This window comes from Pipistrellus kuhlii, unplaced genomic scaffold (genome assembly GCF_014108245.1).
Source record: "Pipistrellus kuhlii isolate mPipKuh1 unplaced genomic scaffold, mPipKuh1.p scaffold_m20_p_43, whole genome shotgun sequence".
Classification (NCBI taxonomy): domain Eukaryota; kingdom Metazoa; phylum Chordata; class Mammalia; order Chiroptera; family Vespertilionidae; genus Pipistrellus; species Pipistrellus kuhlii.
Window position 1 is genome coordinate 216,813 of NW_023425544.1, and position 18,555 is coordinate 235,367.

At 48.2% G+C, this 18,555-nt stretch overlaps 1 protein-coding gene across 15 annotated transcripts in view; it reads right to left on the reverse strand.

The window, feature by feature from the left end:
- ZNF618 (zinc finger protein 618) overlaps window positions 1-18,555 on the reverse strand; it is a 148,303-nt gene that overhangs the window by 18,660 nt on the left and 111,088 nt on the right. For 6 of the 15 annotated variants that reach the window (XM_045572092.1, XM_045572090.1, XM_036412002.2 and 3 more), the window contains exons 6-11: window positions 16,106-16,195; window positions 15,228-15,263; window positions 15,055-15,132; window positions 7,764-7,823; window positions 7,130-7,219; window positions 402-641 (exon numbers count right to left, since the gene is read on the reverse strand). In XM_045572092.1, the coding sequence (XP_045428048.1) occupies window positions 402-641; window positions 7,130-7,219; window positions 7,764-7,823; window positions 15,055-15,132; window positions 15,228-15,263; window positions 16,106-16,195 (594 nt within the window). The remainder of the gene's footprint in view (window positions 1-401; window positions 642-7,129; window positions 7,220-7,763; window positions 7,824-15,054; window positions 15,133-15,227; window positions 15,264-16,105; window positions 16,196-18,555) is intronic. The other 9 variants (XM_036412014.2, XM_036412012.2, XM_045572093.1 and 6 more) reach the window with 4 other exon arrangements.

An 18,555-nucleotide genomic window follows, 5' to 3' on the forward strand; every position in this document is an offset into this window, starting at 1 on the left:
TGCTCTGCAGGAGAGCGGGCTGGGACTTGTCAACGTCAGCTGGAAGTCAGGTTTCCCCTAAAACCGCCTCACGTTCAAATGTTGGCACTGAATTTAAAACAGTCTTTAAAAACACCGTTAGGCCATGTCTTAGGGGGCGAAATAGCCTCTTGTTTAAGAGGGGAAAATTTTGCAAACTCTCTTGTACAACCCTCTGATTCAGGATAAGACGACGTAGGCTCAGAGAGGTTGGTTAGGTGGCCCACCAAGGTCTCAGGGCCAGTCAGAGGCAGAGCTAGGACCCCGATGCGTCCCCCAGAACGAGGGGACCCCCACTCTTGCTCTTGCAAGGGAACAACGGCCTGGGACACAGCGGTGGCAGGTGGGGGGAGGGGGGGATGGAGGACACAGGCTGTCGGTACCTGAGGTTGCCTTGTTGGCTGGCGATCCTGAATTTGGAGTGCGGAACGGCTGGGTTTGGGTGGCTGGAGGAGTGCGGTGTAAGAGGGTGGAGCATCGGACCACGGAGGCCGAGGCCTTTTTCCCCGACTGGTTCGTCTGGGTCTTCGCGGCCACGAAGCGTGGAGACGGGGAGACCTCTGGATGCGAGCACTCAGAGCCTGTGTCTGGATCATCCGGCGGCTCCCACCCGGGGGCGGTACCTGAGAGGGGCACGCTCTCAGTCCCCCAGAGCCCTCGGAGCTGGCCGAGGGCGGGGCCTCTCGAGCCACAGCCCCCACCTCCGCCCCCCATGCTTCAGGGTAGACACCTCTTCTCAGTCCACAGAAAGCAAAGCCTGAGAAAAACCTGGGAGTCTAGAACCTTCCCCAGCTTCTCCTGGAGGCAAGCCTATCTCCCACGTTCCCCTCCATTGGCCCCCAAGGGTGTATAGGCAGACAGGGAGGCAGCGGCTCAGAGAGGGACAGGCACCACACCAGGGTCACAGAGCAGTTGGGGATCGAGCCGAGATGGGTTTCCCAGGCTCCTAACTCACTTCATCCCATAGTTTACCCCATCTGCTGACCCCCTCACGTGCAATGCTGTCAAGCTGGAATTCCTGCCCGGGCTTTCGCAGAGGAAGGAAGAGTTTTAGACAGACTGGCTGATTGCTCTTCTAAGAAACATGGGCGATATTTACACATAGAAGAGATTTTATTTTTATTAAGGTATTAAATGTGTACATAATCTCACTCATTTATGGATAATAAAAAAACCTTATAAACTGATGAACAAAAAGATAGATACAGAGACAGTAAAGCAACAAACAGATTGTCAAATTACTGCAGGGAAGGTAGGGAGATCTGGGGGAGATAAGAAGTCAGCCGAAGGACTTGTATGCATGCATATAAGCAAAACCAGTGGACGCAAAACTCTGGGGAGGGAGGGCTTGTCTGGGAGTGGGGGGGGGGGTAGAATTGGTAAGATAGAAGAGATATTTAAAACTAAGAGAACATAGTGATCTCTCCTTCCTGTGAAGTTGGAAGTTGAACTGGAGCAAGATACTCAGAGAATGTATGGATTTGGAAAAAGTGCCACTAAGGAGGAGAAGAGACCCGGGCAGGGGGGTGTGGGCCGGGGACTCCCGGAAGGAGAGGGGAGGGGAAATGAATTTGCAGCAAATGGGCATCGTGGGATCCAAGGCTGGGGGTGGGAATGAGTGGGAGCCGGACCCACAGGTCTCATCCGGGAACCCCTCCTTGTGGATGTCAGTCTGAGGAAGAGAACCGGAGACCTGACACTCTGGCCACGACGGAGCTGCTGGTATGGGACCAGCCCTCCTCCGGATTCAAGGCAAAGCTGGACAGAGCACGTGAAACAACGGTTTTCAGACCTTGGACAGAAGGAGGCGCAGGGCTCCTGTGAATCATGGAAGAAGACCCCCCTGAGCCCCGTGACCACTCCCGCTTCCGGCCTGGGGAGACCTTCTGGACCCTAACACCGAGGAGACGGCCCAAGCAAGCACCCCATGCACCCTGACCTGAGGAGTCGGCAGCCAGAGTTCAGGGCTTCCAAGATGGCTGGGGTTTGAAGGGCGGAATGACAAAGAAGGAAGAAAGAAGGACCCCCTGCAAAGCCTGGCAGCCAACAGCGACCTTGGCTGTGAGTGAGTGAGTGAGGGGTCAGGGTGGGCAAGGTTACAGGATGTTTGAATTCCCATTTGCCAGAGAGGAGACCTTGCTGAATACCTTGGGCATTCAGCTGAGCCCCAGAAGAGCCAGGCCTCAGAGGGATTACACTAACCCTTATCCAGGAGCGATACATTCCAAGACCTCCAACGAATGCCTGAAACCGCAGAGAGTACTGAATCCTAGAGGTACTGTGTTTTTTTTGTTGTTGTTGTTGTTGTTGTTTTTGCTAGGCATACATATTTGTGACACATTTTAATTTTTAAATTAGGCATACTAAGAGACTAACAACAAGGACTGGTAAGAAAACAGAACGGTTATAACAACAGACTGTAATAGAGGTTATGGACATGGCGTTGGGGCCTTTATTAAAATCAGGCTTGTTTGGAGCACAAGCCCTGTGCCCTGTGACGGCCGATCTGATAGCTGAGACAGCTCCCCGGGGGTAGGGAGTCACACAGCCTGGATAAGGCAGACAAAGGGATCTCTCCTGTTCCAAGAGGGACGGAGCAGGAGGGCGTGAGATTTCAGCCTGTTACTCAGAACAGGGTGCAGCTTAAAATGTACACATTGTTCATTTCTGGAATTTTCCATTTAACATGTTTACACCACAGTTGACTCAAACCACGGAAAGGGGAACCGCGGGTAAGAAGAGGCTACGGTGCTCCAGACCCACTCCAACACAGCTTGCAATCGAGCCTCGGAAGCGTCAAGCTAATCTGTATTAACGGCCTACCAGAACAGAATTAGACAATTTTCAGACGAAGATAGCAAAATCCAGGCACGCAACAACAGGGCATCCACAGCAGGCAGCACAGAATTAAAAAAGGATGCCACCAGGTGGAGCAGGAAAACGCGAATAATACTCAACAGGAAAATAAATAAATAAAACAGTCAACAGAAACATACAAAAATGACAGCAACCACAGAATCTGCAGACAAGGTCCTTAAAGCAGCTATTATAAATATGCTCCCAAGATTTAAAGGATAACATGAACATCAGAAAGAAATTATGTCAAACAGAACCAAGCGGAAATTGCAGAGATAAAAAAAAATATATGATAGCTGAAATGGAAAATTCACTTAATGGGTATTTCCAATGAAAAAAAAAAAAGTAAGACACCATAGAAGAAAAGGTCAGCAAACTTGAGAACAGGGCACTTAATACAATCCAAATAGAAACACAGAGGGAAAACAAGGCTGAAACACTGACCACAGCTTCAACTGATCTGTAAACATCATTAAAAAAATGTAACATACATGTAAATAAAGTCTCAATAGGAGACAAAAGAGAAATTGGGGAAGAAAAAGTATTTATGGAAATACTGACTGAAAATTTTCCTTGATGAAAATAAAAAACCCACTGATCCAAAAAGCCCTATAAACCCCAAAGAAGATAAAGCCAAAGGATACTATATATCCATAATCAAATTAGTAAAGCCAGTATTATAGAGAAATATTTAAAATAATCCACAGGAAAAAAAGATACATTAAGTATAGAGTAACAACTAGAATGACCTTTGACTTCTCATAAGACATAACATAAGAAGATAAAATAATGACTTTTTTAAGTGCTAAAGAAAATTTCTCAACCCAGAATTTCATATCTAGAGAAGCTGTCCTTCAAAGGGTGAAATAAAAATATCTTCAGTTAAGAAAATCTTTCACCAACAAACCTACAATGTAAGAAATGTTCAAGGAAGTTCTTCAGGGACTAAAGGAAAAAGATAATAGAGGAAATTCAGATTTATGTAAAGAAAAAGTACAGAAAATCATAAACATGTAATAAATATAAAAGGCACTTTCTCTCATTTCTTAATTACTTTAACAAAGGGTTGACTATTCAAAGCAAAAAATAATTGTTATAACATATATAACAAATGATATATATGTTAACACTTATATAAGAATAGCACACAGGACAGGAGGGTAGTAAGTGAAAGTATACCTTGATAAGGTTCTCACATAACATAAGAGATATAAAGTCATGGTAGACTATAATACATTAACATTATATATCATAAACCACAAAGTAACCACTAAAGGAAAAGTAGTACAGGTGGAAAGCTAACACAAGAAAAATTTTAAAATTCTTAATTAATATCAAATGAGGCAAGACAAAAAAATGAATAGTAAGAAGAAATGAAACAAATAGAAATACAACAAGTTAAAAACTTAAATCTAACCATACCAAAATAATATATTAAATATAAATGGGTTAAACACTTCCTTTAAAAGGCAGGGATTGTCAGGCTGGATAAAGCAGTGAGAACCAACTACTAGTATATGTATGCACTTAAAGTATAAAAACACACATAAGTAAAAAGCAAAGGATGAAAAGAGATATACCATGCAAACACTAATCCTAAGAAAGCTGTAGTGGCTATATTAATATCAGATAAAGTAGATTTCAGCCAATGGGTATTACCAGATATAAAGAAGGGCATTGAACCATTTTAAAAGGGACAATTCATCCTGAAATAAGGATCCCAAGTGTGTGCACCCAAAAACAAGTTTCAAAATGTATGTATCAAAACCTGACAGAACTAAAGGGAGAAACTACATAACTAGAATGAAAGTTGTAGATTTTAACTCTCCTCTCTACGTATTTGGTAGAACAAGCATAAGTTTTTTAAAAGCCTGGAAAGGTGTAGAGATCTAAACAATATTATCAATCACTGTAACCTAACTGACACGCCATGCAGGAAATACTCTTTCCAACTCATCCTGTGAGGCCAGTATCACTCTGATGCCCAAATTAGACCAGAACATTATGTGAAAAGATAAGTACACTGCTGGTTGTAGTGTAAAATGGTATAACCGCTTTGAATAACAATTTGGCTGTTTTCTTAAAAGTTAAACATACACCTACTGTATGATCCAGCCATTCCACTCCCAGATATTTACCCAAGAGAAATGAGGGCATTTGTCCATACAAAGACGTGTACAAAAATGTTCACAGCAGCTTTATTTATATTATTATAGCTCTAAACTGGAACAACCCATGTGTCCACCCATAAGTGAATAAAAAAAATTTGTGGTATCTATACAGTAGATCCTCGAATAATGTTAATTTTGTTCAATGCCATTTCATTATAACATTGGTGATATGCTACAGGAACTTAACTCTTTTGTCAATTTAGCCCTACAGAACTCATTGACGACTTAAAGAAATGAAGTACGGATACATGCAAACACGAAGAATCTTAAAACAATTATGGTGAGTGAAAGAAGCCAGACACTCCTATACAGACAATAAAAGAGTGAGATTCCATATATGCAATATTCTAGAAAATGCAAAGTAATCTATAGTGATAGGAAGCAGATCAGTGCTTGCCTGTGAATGGATGGGGAAGTGGTGATGAAGGAATTCTAAAAGGGCACAAGCAAACTTTTGGGAGTGACAGATACGTTCCTAATCGCTTTCCAAGGTTCAAAGCCAAGCTCCACCTCTTGTTAACCCCATGAGTGTAGTCACCTTATTCCGGAAATTTTCGAGAACAGAAGCAGCAGGGAAGGTGCCTCCAAAGGCTGAAACCGTGGTTGCAGGCTGGCCTTGCAACTAACGTCTAAGTGCATTCTGGGTAGCATCCTCTCCAGGAACCAGGGAGCAGGACAGATGTCCACCAATGGCTGCCAGTCCGGCCCATGGAAAGAGGGATCCTCAGAGGGCCCAGGCCAAGGAGTTCAAGCCCAGCCACAGTGCTAATGACTCAGCACCAGCACCACTAGTCAAATGGATGGGTCGTGCCCACCAAGGGGACACTGTATCCCCCCTCCAACATGGACCAGAACATGTGGTGGGAAATGGACGGCCCATACATCCCTAGCCTCACTGGCAGGACGGGTTCCTCTAGTTGGGCCACCTGGTCTACCTGTCCGAGGGTTCGGAGATGCCTAGAATTCAGACTTCTGGGCTGGAAAGGCCTCAAGAGCTCCCGCAGAGGGGAAACCTGAGCCCAGAGAAGGGACGTGACAGGCACAGGTCAGAGGCTGAGTAGGCCAAGAATCTCGCCCATGGGAGACCCCTCCCACCTCTGCTGCTCTGCCCAGAGGGAGGACTTCCTGGGGAAGCTGCCTACACCGTCCGCTAACCTTCCCGCCCACCTGAATGCCTTGGGGGCGGGGGGGGGGGGCGGAGGGGGCACGTGCCTGTGCTGCAACTTTCAAGTCTTTAGAAGGGTCATGGGCCTCCCAGACCTTAGGCAGCTTAAACCCCTGCTGACCTTGCATAACCTCTCTCTGTCTCTGGACCTATGACCCCGCCATTTAGAGATTGTGAAGTGGGATCCGCACAGCTCTGTCCTAAGAAACAAAATCGGGGGTACATCCTGCCCTGGGAAGTTGGTTAAGCCCCGCCTCCACCTGGATTTTGGTTGAGGACTGAAGACCTCCAGCTCATATGCTAGGGGTGGAAGGTGAGGGAGCCCGCTCCAACCTCCAGAAGTGGCACTGGGGAATCGGCAGCCTCAGGAGAACGGAAGGCTGCCAGGACCCTGTGGGAAGAGCCCTGAGAACCTGTTCCCTTCTCAACCGAACAACTGGAGGCCAGACACAGGACGGGGCCTGCCCCAGGTCACATGCAAGCCTATGAATCCACGGGGTCAACACCCAGGGCTCTGAGTCCTGGCTTAGCATTCCAGTCGAACCCTTCCCACCAACAAGGACAAAGAGGAGCTGTCCTGTACAGTGGCCATGTCTGGGTTAGACTCTGCGTGGGTTCAGACTGGGGCTGCACCACATGGTGCTGGCTTTGGGGCTGGGGATTCAGGAACATGAATTGGAGGTGCTCAGAGGAGGTGGGACAGAGCCACTGAAGGACTCGGACGAATGGTGCCCACCCTCTGAATCCGCTATTGGAAGACTCAGGCTTTCCCAGCTATTCAAGGTGGCCCCAGATCACACCTGGACACCTAGAGACTGGCCCAGACCAAGTTCACCTTTAGTTTCCCTCCCCTACTAACACCCCGAAGCCTGGCACTACGGCTTGGCCCACCCCTCCCCCAACAACAAAAGGTACTCACTGATGGGGGCGTGTAAGGCCACGTGCTCCTGGTAGGGTGTGTAGTACTTGTACTGCTTCCCGCAGAATTCACAGGTGTAGTTGCCGGTTTCTGTCCAAGGAGGAGATAGAAGTGTGGGAACAGGCGCCTGGTTCCCATCCAGAAGCAGCAGCGTGCTCTCCCCACCCCCCCAAACTCCTTCTCCTCGTTCGGGGACAACAGACTAGAATTGGGAGCCTGCTGGAGTTGACTACTATCTAAATCCAAATCCCAGCTCTGCCAACTGGAGCTGTGTGACCTTGGGCAAATCTCTTAACCTCTCTGTGCCTCAGTTTTCCTATCTGTAAAACAGGGGTAATGATAGGACCACCTTATAGGATTGCTGTGAGGATTAAATTTCTATGTCAAGTGCTTAGAACAGTACCTGGCACACGCTGTCCTCCCTCATCGCTCCACCCTCAGGCCCCGGTGCTCTGGAAATGTGTGGTGACCCGAGCGGCCCTCCAGTGCCCGTCTCTCTACCAGCCCCTTTGCCATGGCCACATTGGGGTCCCCTCATCTCCAGGACCTTTCCCTGCCCCCAAGCACCCCACGCCCCCCCCCAGCAGAAGAGATCACTTCTTCCTCTCAGGTCCCAGCAGACTTTCATTTTTACCTCTCTTTTGGGTCTGCCTAACTTCTTTCTTCTTAAAAATTTCTGATGTAATATTGTTCACTGGGGGAAAATTATAAAATATTGATAAATACAAAATTAAAAAAAAAATAAGAGAAATTTCAATCATCTGTAATCCCCAACACAAAGAGTAGCAGCGGCCCCTTGGGGAGAACCTGCACCTTGCACCTTGCCCCAGACCCCGCCCCTCACTCCCCTTTCACTGACATCATCCGACTGGCTGCTTGCAGGCCTTGAATGGGCCGCCCGATCTATATCCTCTTTGTAACCCAGTGCATTCGATCAGCAATACTTTGTGGCCATCTTGCTTAATCAATAAACTTCGATCTCTCCTGCACTTATTGGCTGCGTGCTTCCCACTGGACTTTAGAATTTGCTGTGCTGGTCTCCTCCATCAGGGGACATTCAGAATGCCTCCCCAAATTTCCCCTTATATACATCTATATAAGCAAGTAATGCTACGATCCACATCCTTGTAGAGTTTTTTTTTTTTGCACACGTACTCATTATTTTGCACATCACTGCAAAATAAAAGATTAGTGTGCATAATCTCTGTACATTATTTCCATGGGATAAAGGAAGGATATGCATTTTTTAAGGCTTTTGATAACCAAAGCACCATCAGGAAGATAACTATTTCTATACGTGGTAACAAGCATTAGATATTATTATCTTAAGTTGTGACTTGATGGGGGAAACCATAATGCACTGCTGATTTTCTTTTCCACCTCTTTGAGTTGCAAGGAAATTTACTATTTTTCATATTTGATTGCAGTTTTTCTTTCATGACTTCTCTGTGTTTACCGCCAATGTTTCCACAGGTTTACTTACCTTTTTCAAATCACTAAGACTCCGTAGATTAGAATACCAACATTTTGTTCTTTATATTAGTTACAAGTATTTTTGCTCAAATTGGCTTCTGACTCTGTTTGTGGGATTTCTGTCTCACTAGAGAAACTTTGAAATTTGCTTGTAGTTAAATGATTTTTGTAACTGAGTCATGAACATTAGAAAAGATCTATTTGCTATTTGCAAGATTCAAAGTTGTTAGGTCACCTGGATCCCTATGTAATCTCATTTGTCTACCTGCTCTGCCAAAGACTCACTGTAAGAAATCCTCCCATTTCATGGTATTTCTACATTTATTTTGTGTATCCTATCTAATAAAAGGGTAATATGCAAATTAACTGTCACAAAGCTGGATGCTAATGCCCAGTCCCCTCAGCCCTGCCAGAGTCCCCCAGTCCTGGGGAGGGGGCAGCCGCTGAGAGTGGGCAGTGTGAGCAGCCTGGTGGAATGCTTGCTTCCTCGCCACTGTGATGAAGCAAGCATTCCACCCTGGCAGGAAGGCCTCTGGGCAGCATGCACACATGAAGCATCCTGCCCCAGCCGTGGAGAGCCTCTGGGCTGCAGAGAGCCTCTGGGTAGTGGGCGTGGAGCAGACAGGCCTTGAAGAGAGCAGAGAACCACAGGGAGTAGGCCTAAGCCTTCAGGGCTCCCAGATTAGAGAGGGTGCAGGTTGGGCTGAAGGACACCCTCCCCCAATGCATGAATTTTGTGCACCGAGCCTCTAGTTTAAAATAATGTTGATAATAATGTTAATAATAAGGATCAGGGATCCAAACCTTCATTGCAAATGGTGCCCTTTGTTAAGATTGCCCTGTTTTGTAGTGCAGTCCTTCTCAAAGTGAGGTCCCTGGGCCAGCAGCAGCAGCACCACCTGGGAATCTATTGTAAATTCTCAGGACTTAACCAAGACAGACTGAAAGAAGAATTCTAGGGATGGGATCCAGCAACCCATGTTTTCATAGACCCCTTAGAAAATTCTAATTCTCGGGAATGTTTAAGAACCACATTTTATTAGTTTGCCTGGCATGAATGTTATTAATTCTTGGTAATTACTTCATCAGATTCTCTTTTCTACATGTTTGCATGTGTCTAGAGATATCTGTGCTTTCATTCATTAAAGAGATACTGCACCAAATGCTGGCACAAAAATGTTGAGCAAAAAATTATGGCTCCTGCCTTCAAGGAGCTTACAGTCTGGAAAAGGAGACAGAAAAATAAAATGATCATGCACATTTATAACTGCAACCATGGTGGTGGGTGCTCTTAAAGGAGATATTCACAGTGCTATGAAAATTCTAATGGGAAAACCAATTTAGTTAAGGAAGCAGCAGAGTTTCATGAGAAAGAGAAAAGATAAAGAATTAACTAGGCATGTCTCTAATAAGGCATTAATGATTAATAATTGGATTATTTTAAATTAACCTGAGAACCTTTGTCTTTTAATAAAGGAGATCACGCCTTTTGCTTTGATGGCTATATCTGACTTGGTTTCACTTGTTTTATGATTATCTTTTTTTCCTTTGCTTCACCCTTCTGGTTTGTTCAACTTGAACCAACAAAATTTCAGTTGTTTGATGCATGGAATCTTTTCTTTGCGTTTCCATTATCCTCCGATATTCAATTATTTCCCAACATTCTCCATTGTTTTAGACAGTGTATAATTATTTCTCTAAATGTCATAATCAAGCAGGAAATGATATTTTCATATCTATTGCCATTGAGAAGGGAGTTTAACTCAGTGCTCCTCAAACTTGAACATAGGTAAGAATCATCTAGAGAGATTGTTACAACAGAGATTGCCGGGACCCACCCAGAGGTTCTGATTCCACAGGCCTGGCATGGGACCTACAGATTTCAGCTTCTGCTGCTCGGGGGACCACACTAGGAGCAGGACTGGTTTAACCGACCTTTACTGTCTCCCTCACTATTCCTGCCTTCTTGTGTTTTTAAACTAATTTTTTTAATATTTTAGGATAATCCTTGTCTTTTGCATTAATTTTTACAATCAGAATTGCAACATTATATATATGTGTGTGTATATATATATACATATACATATATGTTATATATATATATACACACATATATGTGTGTGTGTATATATAATGTATTTTTAAAATTTATTTCAGAGAGGAAGGAGAGAGAAATAAAAATATCAATGATGAGAGAATCATTGATTGGTTGCCTCCTGCACACCCCATACTGGGAATAGAGCCCGAAACCCGGGCATGTGCCCTGCCTGGGAATTGAACCATAACCTCCTAGTTCATAGGCTGACACTCAACCACTGAACCATGAAACCAGGTGCAACATTTTAATCTTACTTCTAGTTTATCTGGCTTTATTGCTTATTATTTTGTTATATTGCAATACTGCGAATTATTTCCTCATACTGAAGCCCGTAAGTGTGTTCTACTCCATAGAGAATAACTTCAAGTAATTTCCTGAATATGGATGGGGACATAGAAGATATAATATGTTTTTGAGATCTGGCTTTTTCCTTTACACATACATCACAGCTTGTCTAGATATAAAATCCTTAAATTATAACTTCTTCCCTTCAAAACGATTTCATTATCTTTGGCATTTAGTATTGCAGAAAAGACTGAGACACGTCCATTTTGGATCCATTTGTATATAGCTTGCTTTTTAAAAATATTTAGATGGCTGTACAATTTTTCTTTTTATATGTGTAGTTTTGACAATTCACTAAGATATATTTAGTTAGGGATCTCCTTATACTGACTCTACCTGATATAAGACAAGCCCTTAAAACCTACATACACAGGCCTTCCTTCAGTTGAGCAAATTTTTCTTCTATTATATCTTTACAGTAATGCTTCTGTCCCACTGGTACAATATCATCAATGATCTGGAACTAGTTCCCCATTCTCCATATTTACTTTCCCTCTTATTATCTCATCTGTTCAAATCTGTCCTTCACATCATTAATTTCATTTCCATGCCATGGACTGACTCTAATCTTTACTACCTGCAGTGGAAGTTTGTTTTTTTTGTTTTTGTTTTTTTAAATATATTTTATTGATTTTGTACAGAGAGGAAGGGAGAGATAGAGAGTTAGAAACATCGATGAGAGAGAGAGTCATCGATCAGCTGCCTCCTGCACACCCCCTACTGGGGATATGCCCGCAACCAAGGTACAGTACATGCCCTTGACCGGAATTGAACCTGGGACTCTTCAGTCCCCAAGCCGACGCTTGAACCAAACCGGTCCCAGCTGCAGTGGAAGTTTTAGTTCTGTTCTTATATTTTCAGCTACTTTGCAATCCTTCCTCTCCTCACACTTCTCTCTGCCCTTTCATCTTATCCTGCTGCTTTCTCACTATACAACTCCGGACTCCTTTTTCACCGGGTTCATGCTATGAACTGTATTGTGTCTTCTACAAATTCAGATGTTCACACGCTACCTCCCAATGTGATGGTATTTGGCCAAAAGTAATCTCAACAGAACCCAACCACGCTGGCACTCTGATCTTGGTCTACCAGCCTGCAGAACTGTGAGGAAACAAATTTCTGTTGTTTAAGCTAAGCACTGTTAAAGCAGCCCAAGTAGCCCAAGACAGGGCACATTCTCTTATAATCAACTGTGGCTGCCAGACAGAATTTTCATCTAGATTTTGCAGTAGATCATTTTTGGAGGTATGCTCTTCCCCTTAGTCTCCTAAATGATCTTTTTCTTGCGATGTGGAATTTTATAGCTCCCCATGGTTTTGTTTATTTGTTTGTTTATTTTCCAAGTCAGTCTTCCTTATCCACATATAAAAATCAAGTAACCTAAAGACAAATCCAGACTTACTACTCTGTTTCCGCTGGCACAGATGAACTACTCTGAATCTTCTCATTAGCATGGTAGACCATTACCATGGTAAAAATTCTCAGATCTGGAGCTGGAGAGCAAGCTGGCACACAGGACCCCTTAAACCAGCTCCCTCACCATGCAGGACGCCTCTGCTCTGCCATGGCTTTGGCTTCCTCCTCAAGTACCTAACTCTCTAATTTGCTCAGCTGATGTGGATGGGGAAGGCATACTTCCCAGCATGCACCGCTGCCAGGTTTCCTCCTCTCCCAACCTACAACCGCTATCTGTGACAACTAGACCCTTCACAGCGCGCCATGCTGCTACTGGCTCCTCTTATTCTACGCCTCATCAGCCTTAGGGTTCTGTGGCATCGGCCTGCTTTTAAGAAATGTCAGGAGCCCAAGCAGCAGCAGTCTTAATTCACCAGGCAGCCTCACTTCCTTAGTGCCAAGCTGGGAGCATCGGGGTGGGGGGTGGGGAAGTGGGGAGAGGAATCGGGGGAGGGACCGACACGACAAACTCAGTTCAATTTTCTCAATGCAACTCGGTACTGCCTCTGCATCATCTGTGACAATTCCTCCCAGGTCCTAGCACGGGCTGCTGTAAGGCTTACTCGTCGAAGCATAGAACAAGGTTCATCTCGTTCTGCACCTTCCGGGTAATAGGGACCCCTTATTTAATGCTTCCGTGTAAGTGTCAAGGACTAATCCCTTTAGAAGTATAATCTGAGTTAATCTCCATGACAATCCTGAGAGGGGAGTTCCATTGTCATCGCTGCATTTTAAGAATCAAGGAAGTGGTGGATTAGAGAGATTACAGTATTTGCAGGATGTCCCAGGGTGATTAGGGGTAGAGCTGGGATTCCTACTTGGGATGGCTCTTAAGCTCTCACTCTCAACGACCCCTTGCCAGCACTGCTCACGTGTGACGCCCTGAATATGAGCCAGGTGCTGGCCCATGCATCCTGCAGAACAGATCGCCGTGAACGGCGGAGTCAAAGGAGGCTCAGAGCGGGTAAGCAGCTAGTAAACTGGTGATGCCAGCATTCAAATGGGGGCCTGTTGGATTCCAAAGCCCATTTTCATAATTATAACGCAGACATGGAAGGGTAGTGCTGTATTTAGACCCCCCTGTCCTGTATCTGTTCTAGCACAGGTCTGCGTCACATCTGGATCTCCCACAATCTACCTTCTGGCAGTGTTTGTGTTGTGGTTTTCATCATTCTATCTTCAAAATTACTTAAATGTCACTGTTTACTGAACATTTACTATGCATACGACAAGCACAGTGCTAACCATTTTACAGATATTATCACATCTGCAGTTTCCTGAGAGTTTAAGAGCAAAAATCAGGGAATTATCCCCTGTGAGGAAGGAGGGAGAAAAGGCATCCAGGGGCCCAGCAATGCTGCCTAAGGGCCTGGGACCAAGCGGCTTCACCGTGGAAGTTCCCTCGATTCCCTTCCCTCCGATTTCCACTTCCATTCGCTCTATGTCTGTGTGTACATTTTCGCAGGCTGCCTTCGTCCTTAGCGCGATGAGGCAGAGCCCAGGAAGGCCTTCCTTGCTGGGAGTAGGACAGGCACAGGAAGTAAATGGACATTTTTGAGGGGCTGGACCAGTCTCACTTGTGAGACCCTCCCCACCACCACCAGTCCATTCTCCACGCAGCCAAAACGGTCCTCCCAAAATGCAGGTTGAACGACGTCCCTTCCCCATGTAGTGCACTTTCCCGGCTCCGCTCACGCCCCTCAGGATTAGGCCTTTCGGTCTAAAGAACTTCGTTGGGTATGCGAGCCTCTCCAAGACCTGAATTCAGGATCGACTGGCCTTTCTATTCTCAGAAAAGTGCTGCTCTCCTGCCTTCGAGGGCGGTGCGGGGGCTCATCCCCACCCTGGTCCCCACTCAGAAGCCTCATGGATCCCCAAGGCTGGCCAGGCACCCCTGGCACCCTCAGCCGCCCGTGCTGTAGTATGCTGGGACCATTCCTTACTGACCTGCGGGCTCCCCCCGTATTCCCCATCCGTCTTGCTCACTGCTGCGCCCCACAACACTCACTACAGGGGTGCTCACGTGCATGGCTCCTGCCTCGGGGGTTTCTAAAACAAGGACAGACTGTCTGCCTATGGCTCCCCTGGACAGTTCCCCTGGCTGATAAACCCCCTTCCGGTGACAGTAACAAGTTGTTTTCCGAGCACCTATTATGTACCAGGCACTGTGCTAATGAGCAGGTGATTGATAGCCACGATCTCATTTAATCCCCCAACAAACCTGCGGGGAAATGTCACCCTCATGCCACAGGTGAGGAGCCGAGGCTCAGGACGGCTAACAGACTGCCAGCGCACCAACCAGGTGCCGCCTTCACTGCTCTGACCTGGACCCTGCGCTGCCCTGCTTCCCAAAAGCTACATCTCAACACCGACTGGCCCGTTTGGCAGGCGGGCAAAGTGAGGTGCAAGGCCAGTGGCTCGCTAGCCAGGCGTCACTGCCGGGCGAGCAATGCTACCTTCTCCCAGCAGCGGAACTCACCTTGCCATCCTCAGCCAGCCCCCGCCCGTCTCCCCACCCTGCCCCCACCCCCGCCCCAAGGAGAGGCCCGCATACTTGGCCCAATTTTCTGGAATGGTTCCGGGGGTTCCTCCTTCACCTCTTCAGCGGCCACGACGCCTTGGTCGAAGGGGTCTGCGGGAGAACACACACGGCCCTCAGTGCCCTGGTCACCAGGTCTCGGGAGCCGAGCTGGGGACCAGGGAGGGGGCCGGCCACCAAGTACGTACCTGCCCGGTTCTCGGGGGCTCCTTCCACACTGAACACTGCGCCAGGGCAGGAGGCAGCAGCCGCAGGAGGGAAAAGCAAACAGGAGCCCCGTTAGTCCCCACCCACAGCTGCCTCTGCCCACCGCTCCCAGCCCGTCCAGGTGTCCTGGGGGCGCGACCCTGGCCAGTGTGCAGGCCCAGAAAACCAGCGGCCACGGGAGGGTGCGTCCCAACAGGACACAGCCTGTGTCTCCACGCCTCTCCCTCCCATGCAGGGCCTAGCTCCCATTGGAGGGCCAGGGCAGGAGGAAGAGAGAGACCGGGAGGAGAGGGAGAAGGAGGCGGGAAGAAGGATGAGCCAGGAGGTTGGAAGCAGGGCTGTCACAGCTGGAGGTGGGCTGGGGGTGTGCGGCTCTGGAGGGAGCCCCAAGATCCTCCCAGGCCCAAGACCCTATTTCTAGGATTCTCCCGTTTCCAAAAACAAATTACCTAAATTTATTGATCTAATTCCTAACGCTATAATCTAAGACACCAAAACACCATCCTTCATTTTTAAAAATTGGTTTAATTTCACCAGAGCATGTGAATACTCAATATGAAATTCGTGTAATAAATTGATATAAAATTGTGGGTATGCGACTGCTTTTGATCTTACAAAGCTGGCAATTTCGTTTGGGTTCCCCTGCTCAGAAGTGTGTATGGAGTGTGATGGGGACCTTTTCTCTCCAGGATCCTCAGGGGCTGGGCACGCCCCTCATGGTCTGGCTGCTGCAAGACCTTCCTCTGGATAGGTGGAAGAGGGGGGGTGGGGGTTGGAGGAAGGGAAGGGGCCAGAGACAAGGCCCTGAGTTGGGGTCTCTCTATGGGACTCCCTCCCCAGGAGGAGGGGCCTGGCTCACCATCCACCGCGTGCAGGTCTCGGTGCTCCTGGAAGCAGCTGTAGTACTTGTACTTCTTGCCGCAGATGTCGCACGTGTACCTGAAATTGTCTGGGGGGGATGGAAAGACAACACGTGGTCACAAGGGCTTCAGTCACGTGGGATGGGGTTTGGGGGGGCCAGCTCATGGCCTCAGGAACCAAAGAAAGGACAAGCTCAGACTGGCCCCAACTGGTGACTCCACAGAGAACCAGTTCTGGGGTGTCAGGGATCCCCTACACAGGGAGGCCGGGAAGCCCTGAGGTGACTTTCAGATCAACCCCCAATCCCACCTCCTGTGAGCTGAGCTCCTAACTGGCCCCACCTCCCTCCGTATCCACTAGTCCTTGCATCTGAGGGTTACTACGTCCTCACAGGGAAACTGAGGCTCAGAGGGAGCCGCCCCAAGCCCCACAGCTAAGCAGGCCGGTGGTAGGCAGCTTCAAAGATGGCTCCCAATGACCCTGGCCTCCTGGTGTTCATGTCCTGGGTGTTTCCTTCCCCTGGAGCCTGGCAGGACTCAGCGACTTGCGTCTAATGAAGAGAACTTGGTGAAGTGACGGAGCCACTCTGAGATCAGCCAGAGGACACGACCCGTCTGGCGCACACCAGCTCGCTCTCGTTAGCGGATGTGCTGTGAGCTGCCCCATAGACCAGGGGCGGCCTCGGGGGAGCAGCTGGTGAGCTACTGAGGCCCTCAGTCCAAGAGCCTGGGGAGGACCAGTCCTGCTAGCAGCCACAGTATGAGTGTGCAAGGGACCTGGACGTGGAGTTCACCTTTTGTTTTCTCCGTTGAGAGATGGGTAAGTGGGTAGATGCCTCTAGGTGTGACTGTACAGTTTTTCTAACCAACAAATGAAAGATGCTCGGACTAAAGGCGTGGAACCTGGTCTCTACGCCCACCTCCACCCCCATCCAGCGGTATGGCTTCTCTCTGGGACGCAGGAGCCCGCTCTGCAGGATGGAAAGCTGGAATGCTATTCTGCCGGGCTCCGTGGCCGGGCTCCCGTGACGAGGCTGGCGTAGGAGGAAGCCAGACTCTCTGAGGAGACACTGCTGGCCTGGGTCAGGGTAGGGGTGCAGCACTGGAAATAAAATAAAGCACACTGGCCATGGGGAGGAAGGAAAAAGTGAGGGAAGGACTGAAAACAGCTCCGGCTACAGAGTCCTTAACAACCTGCGGCAAAAGCGGAAGCCAGACGGAACACAACACATCACTGAGGGGCTGCGGGGAGGCCAGGGGCCTGGAATAGCAGAGGGAGGACAGATAAACGGGGAAGATCTTTAAATGGGTGACTGACCACGCAGACCATGGGAGATGGAGGGGAAGGGAGCAACTGAGGGAGAAGGAGTGGGGGGAGGGGGGGAAGGGCAGGCTGGGGTGAGGCGGGGCTGGAGAGGAAGGCCAGGCCTTCGCCTCCTCCCAGCCCTGGCCCTCTGGCAGGTGCTGGCCAACCTGAGCCTCCATTCTCCCTCCAGTAACAGGAAGAGTAGCCTCAGGCCTGCCTGCGTATCACGGGTAAGAATGAGAGAGAGAGAGAGAGGAGGGGGAGAATGGGGAAGTGCCTCAGGGGGCATGTTCTTGGGACCCAGGGCTTTAGCCCCAGGCACCTGTTTTGGACTTTTCTTGGTCTTGGGGGTGTGTCTACATTGTAAGAAGCGTTTGCTGGTGGTGTAACTGATACGTAGATAGAACGGAGTTCCTATCTGAGCTGCATATGGGGATGTGCAGTTGTGACAGAGGCGTCTGGTGGCCTGCAAAGTCTAACATGTTTACTCCATGGTGCCCTACAAAGAGTGGGGTACAAATCCTAGCTGCGCAGCTTGTCCAGTTTCTACAAACCCAAAACACCTGTGTGACCAGCACCCAGCCCAAATGTCACCCCCAGGAGCCCATCCTAACGGTGACCAGGACGCTGACTCTTCCAGCATGAACTCGCACCCCCAGTTTTTGCACTTCCTGTGGGCAGACCTAAGGAGGGACTCTTGTCCTGGCTTCCTTTGCGAATACTGTCTGCGGGTGAGGCACGCTGCTGTGTGTAAGTCTGTATCTCCTCTTCGCAATGCTGTGCTTCTCAATCCTTCGTGGGAACACCGGGACTCGTTTATCCCTTCAGCCCACTGGGCACTCACTCCGGAGGTCTCCAGTTTGGAGCTGCGAAGAGCACCCCAGTTCCCACCTCAGGGTGGACATGCGCACGCAGTTCTGCTGGGGATCTACCTGGGGGAAGCCGCTGGGCTCCGAGGCTCAGGGCTGTTGGGTAGGGTGGGTTGCATCCCAGCCCACAGCCTCTGGCTGCTGTCACCTGGCCCGTGGGTTTAGAGGTGGAGGGAGGGCAAGCAGGGCCTGTGAGCAGCAAAGCAGAACCCTGTCCCCAGAGGTCACGGCCCTGCACAGTCCGGGCTTGGGACCCCCGCACCCCAGTGACCGG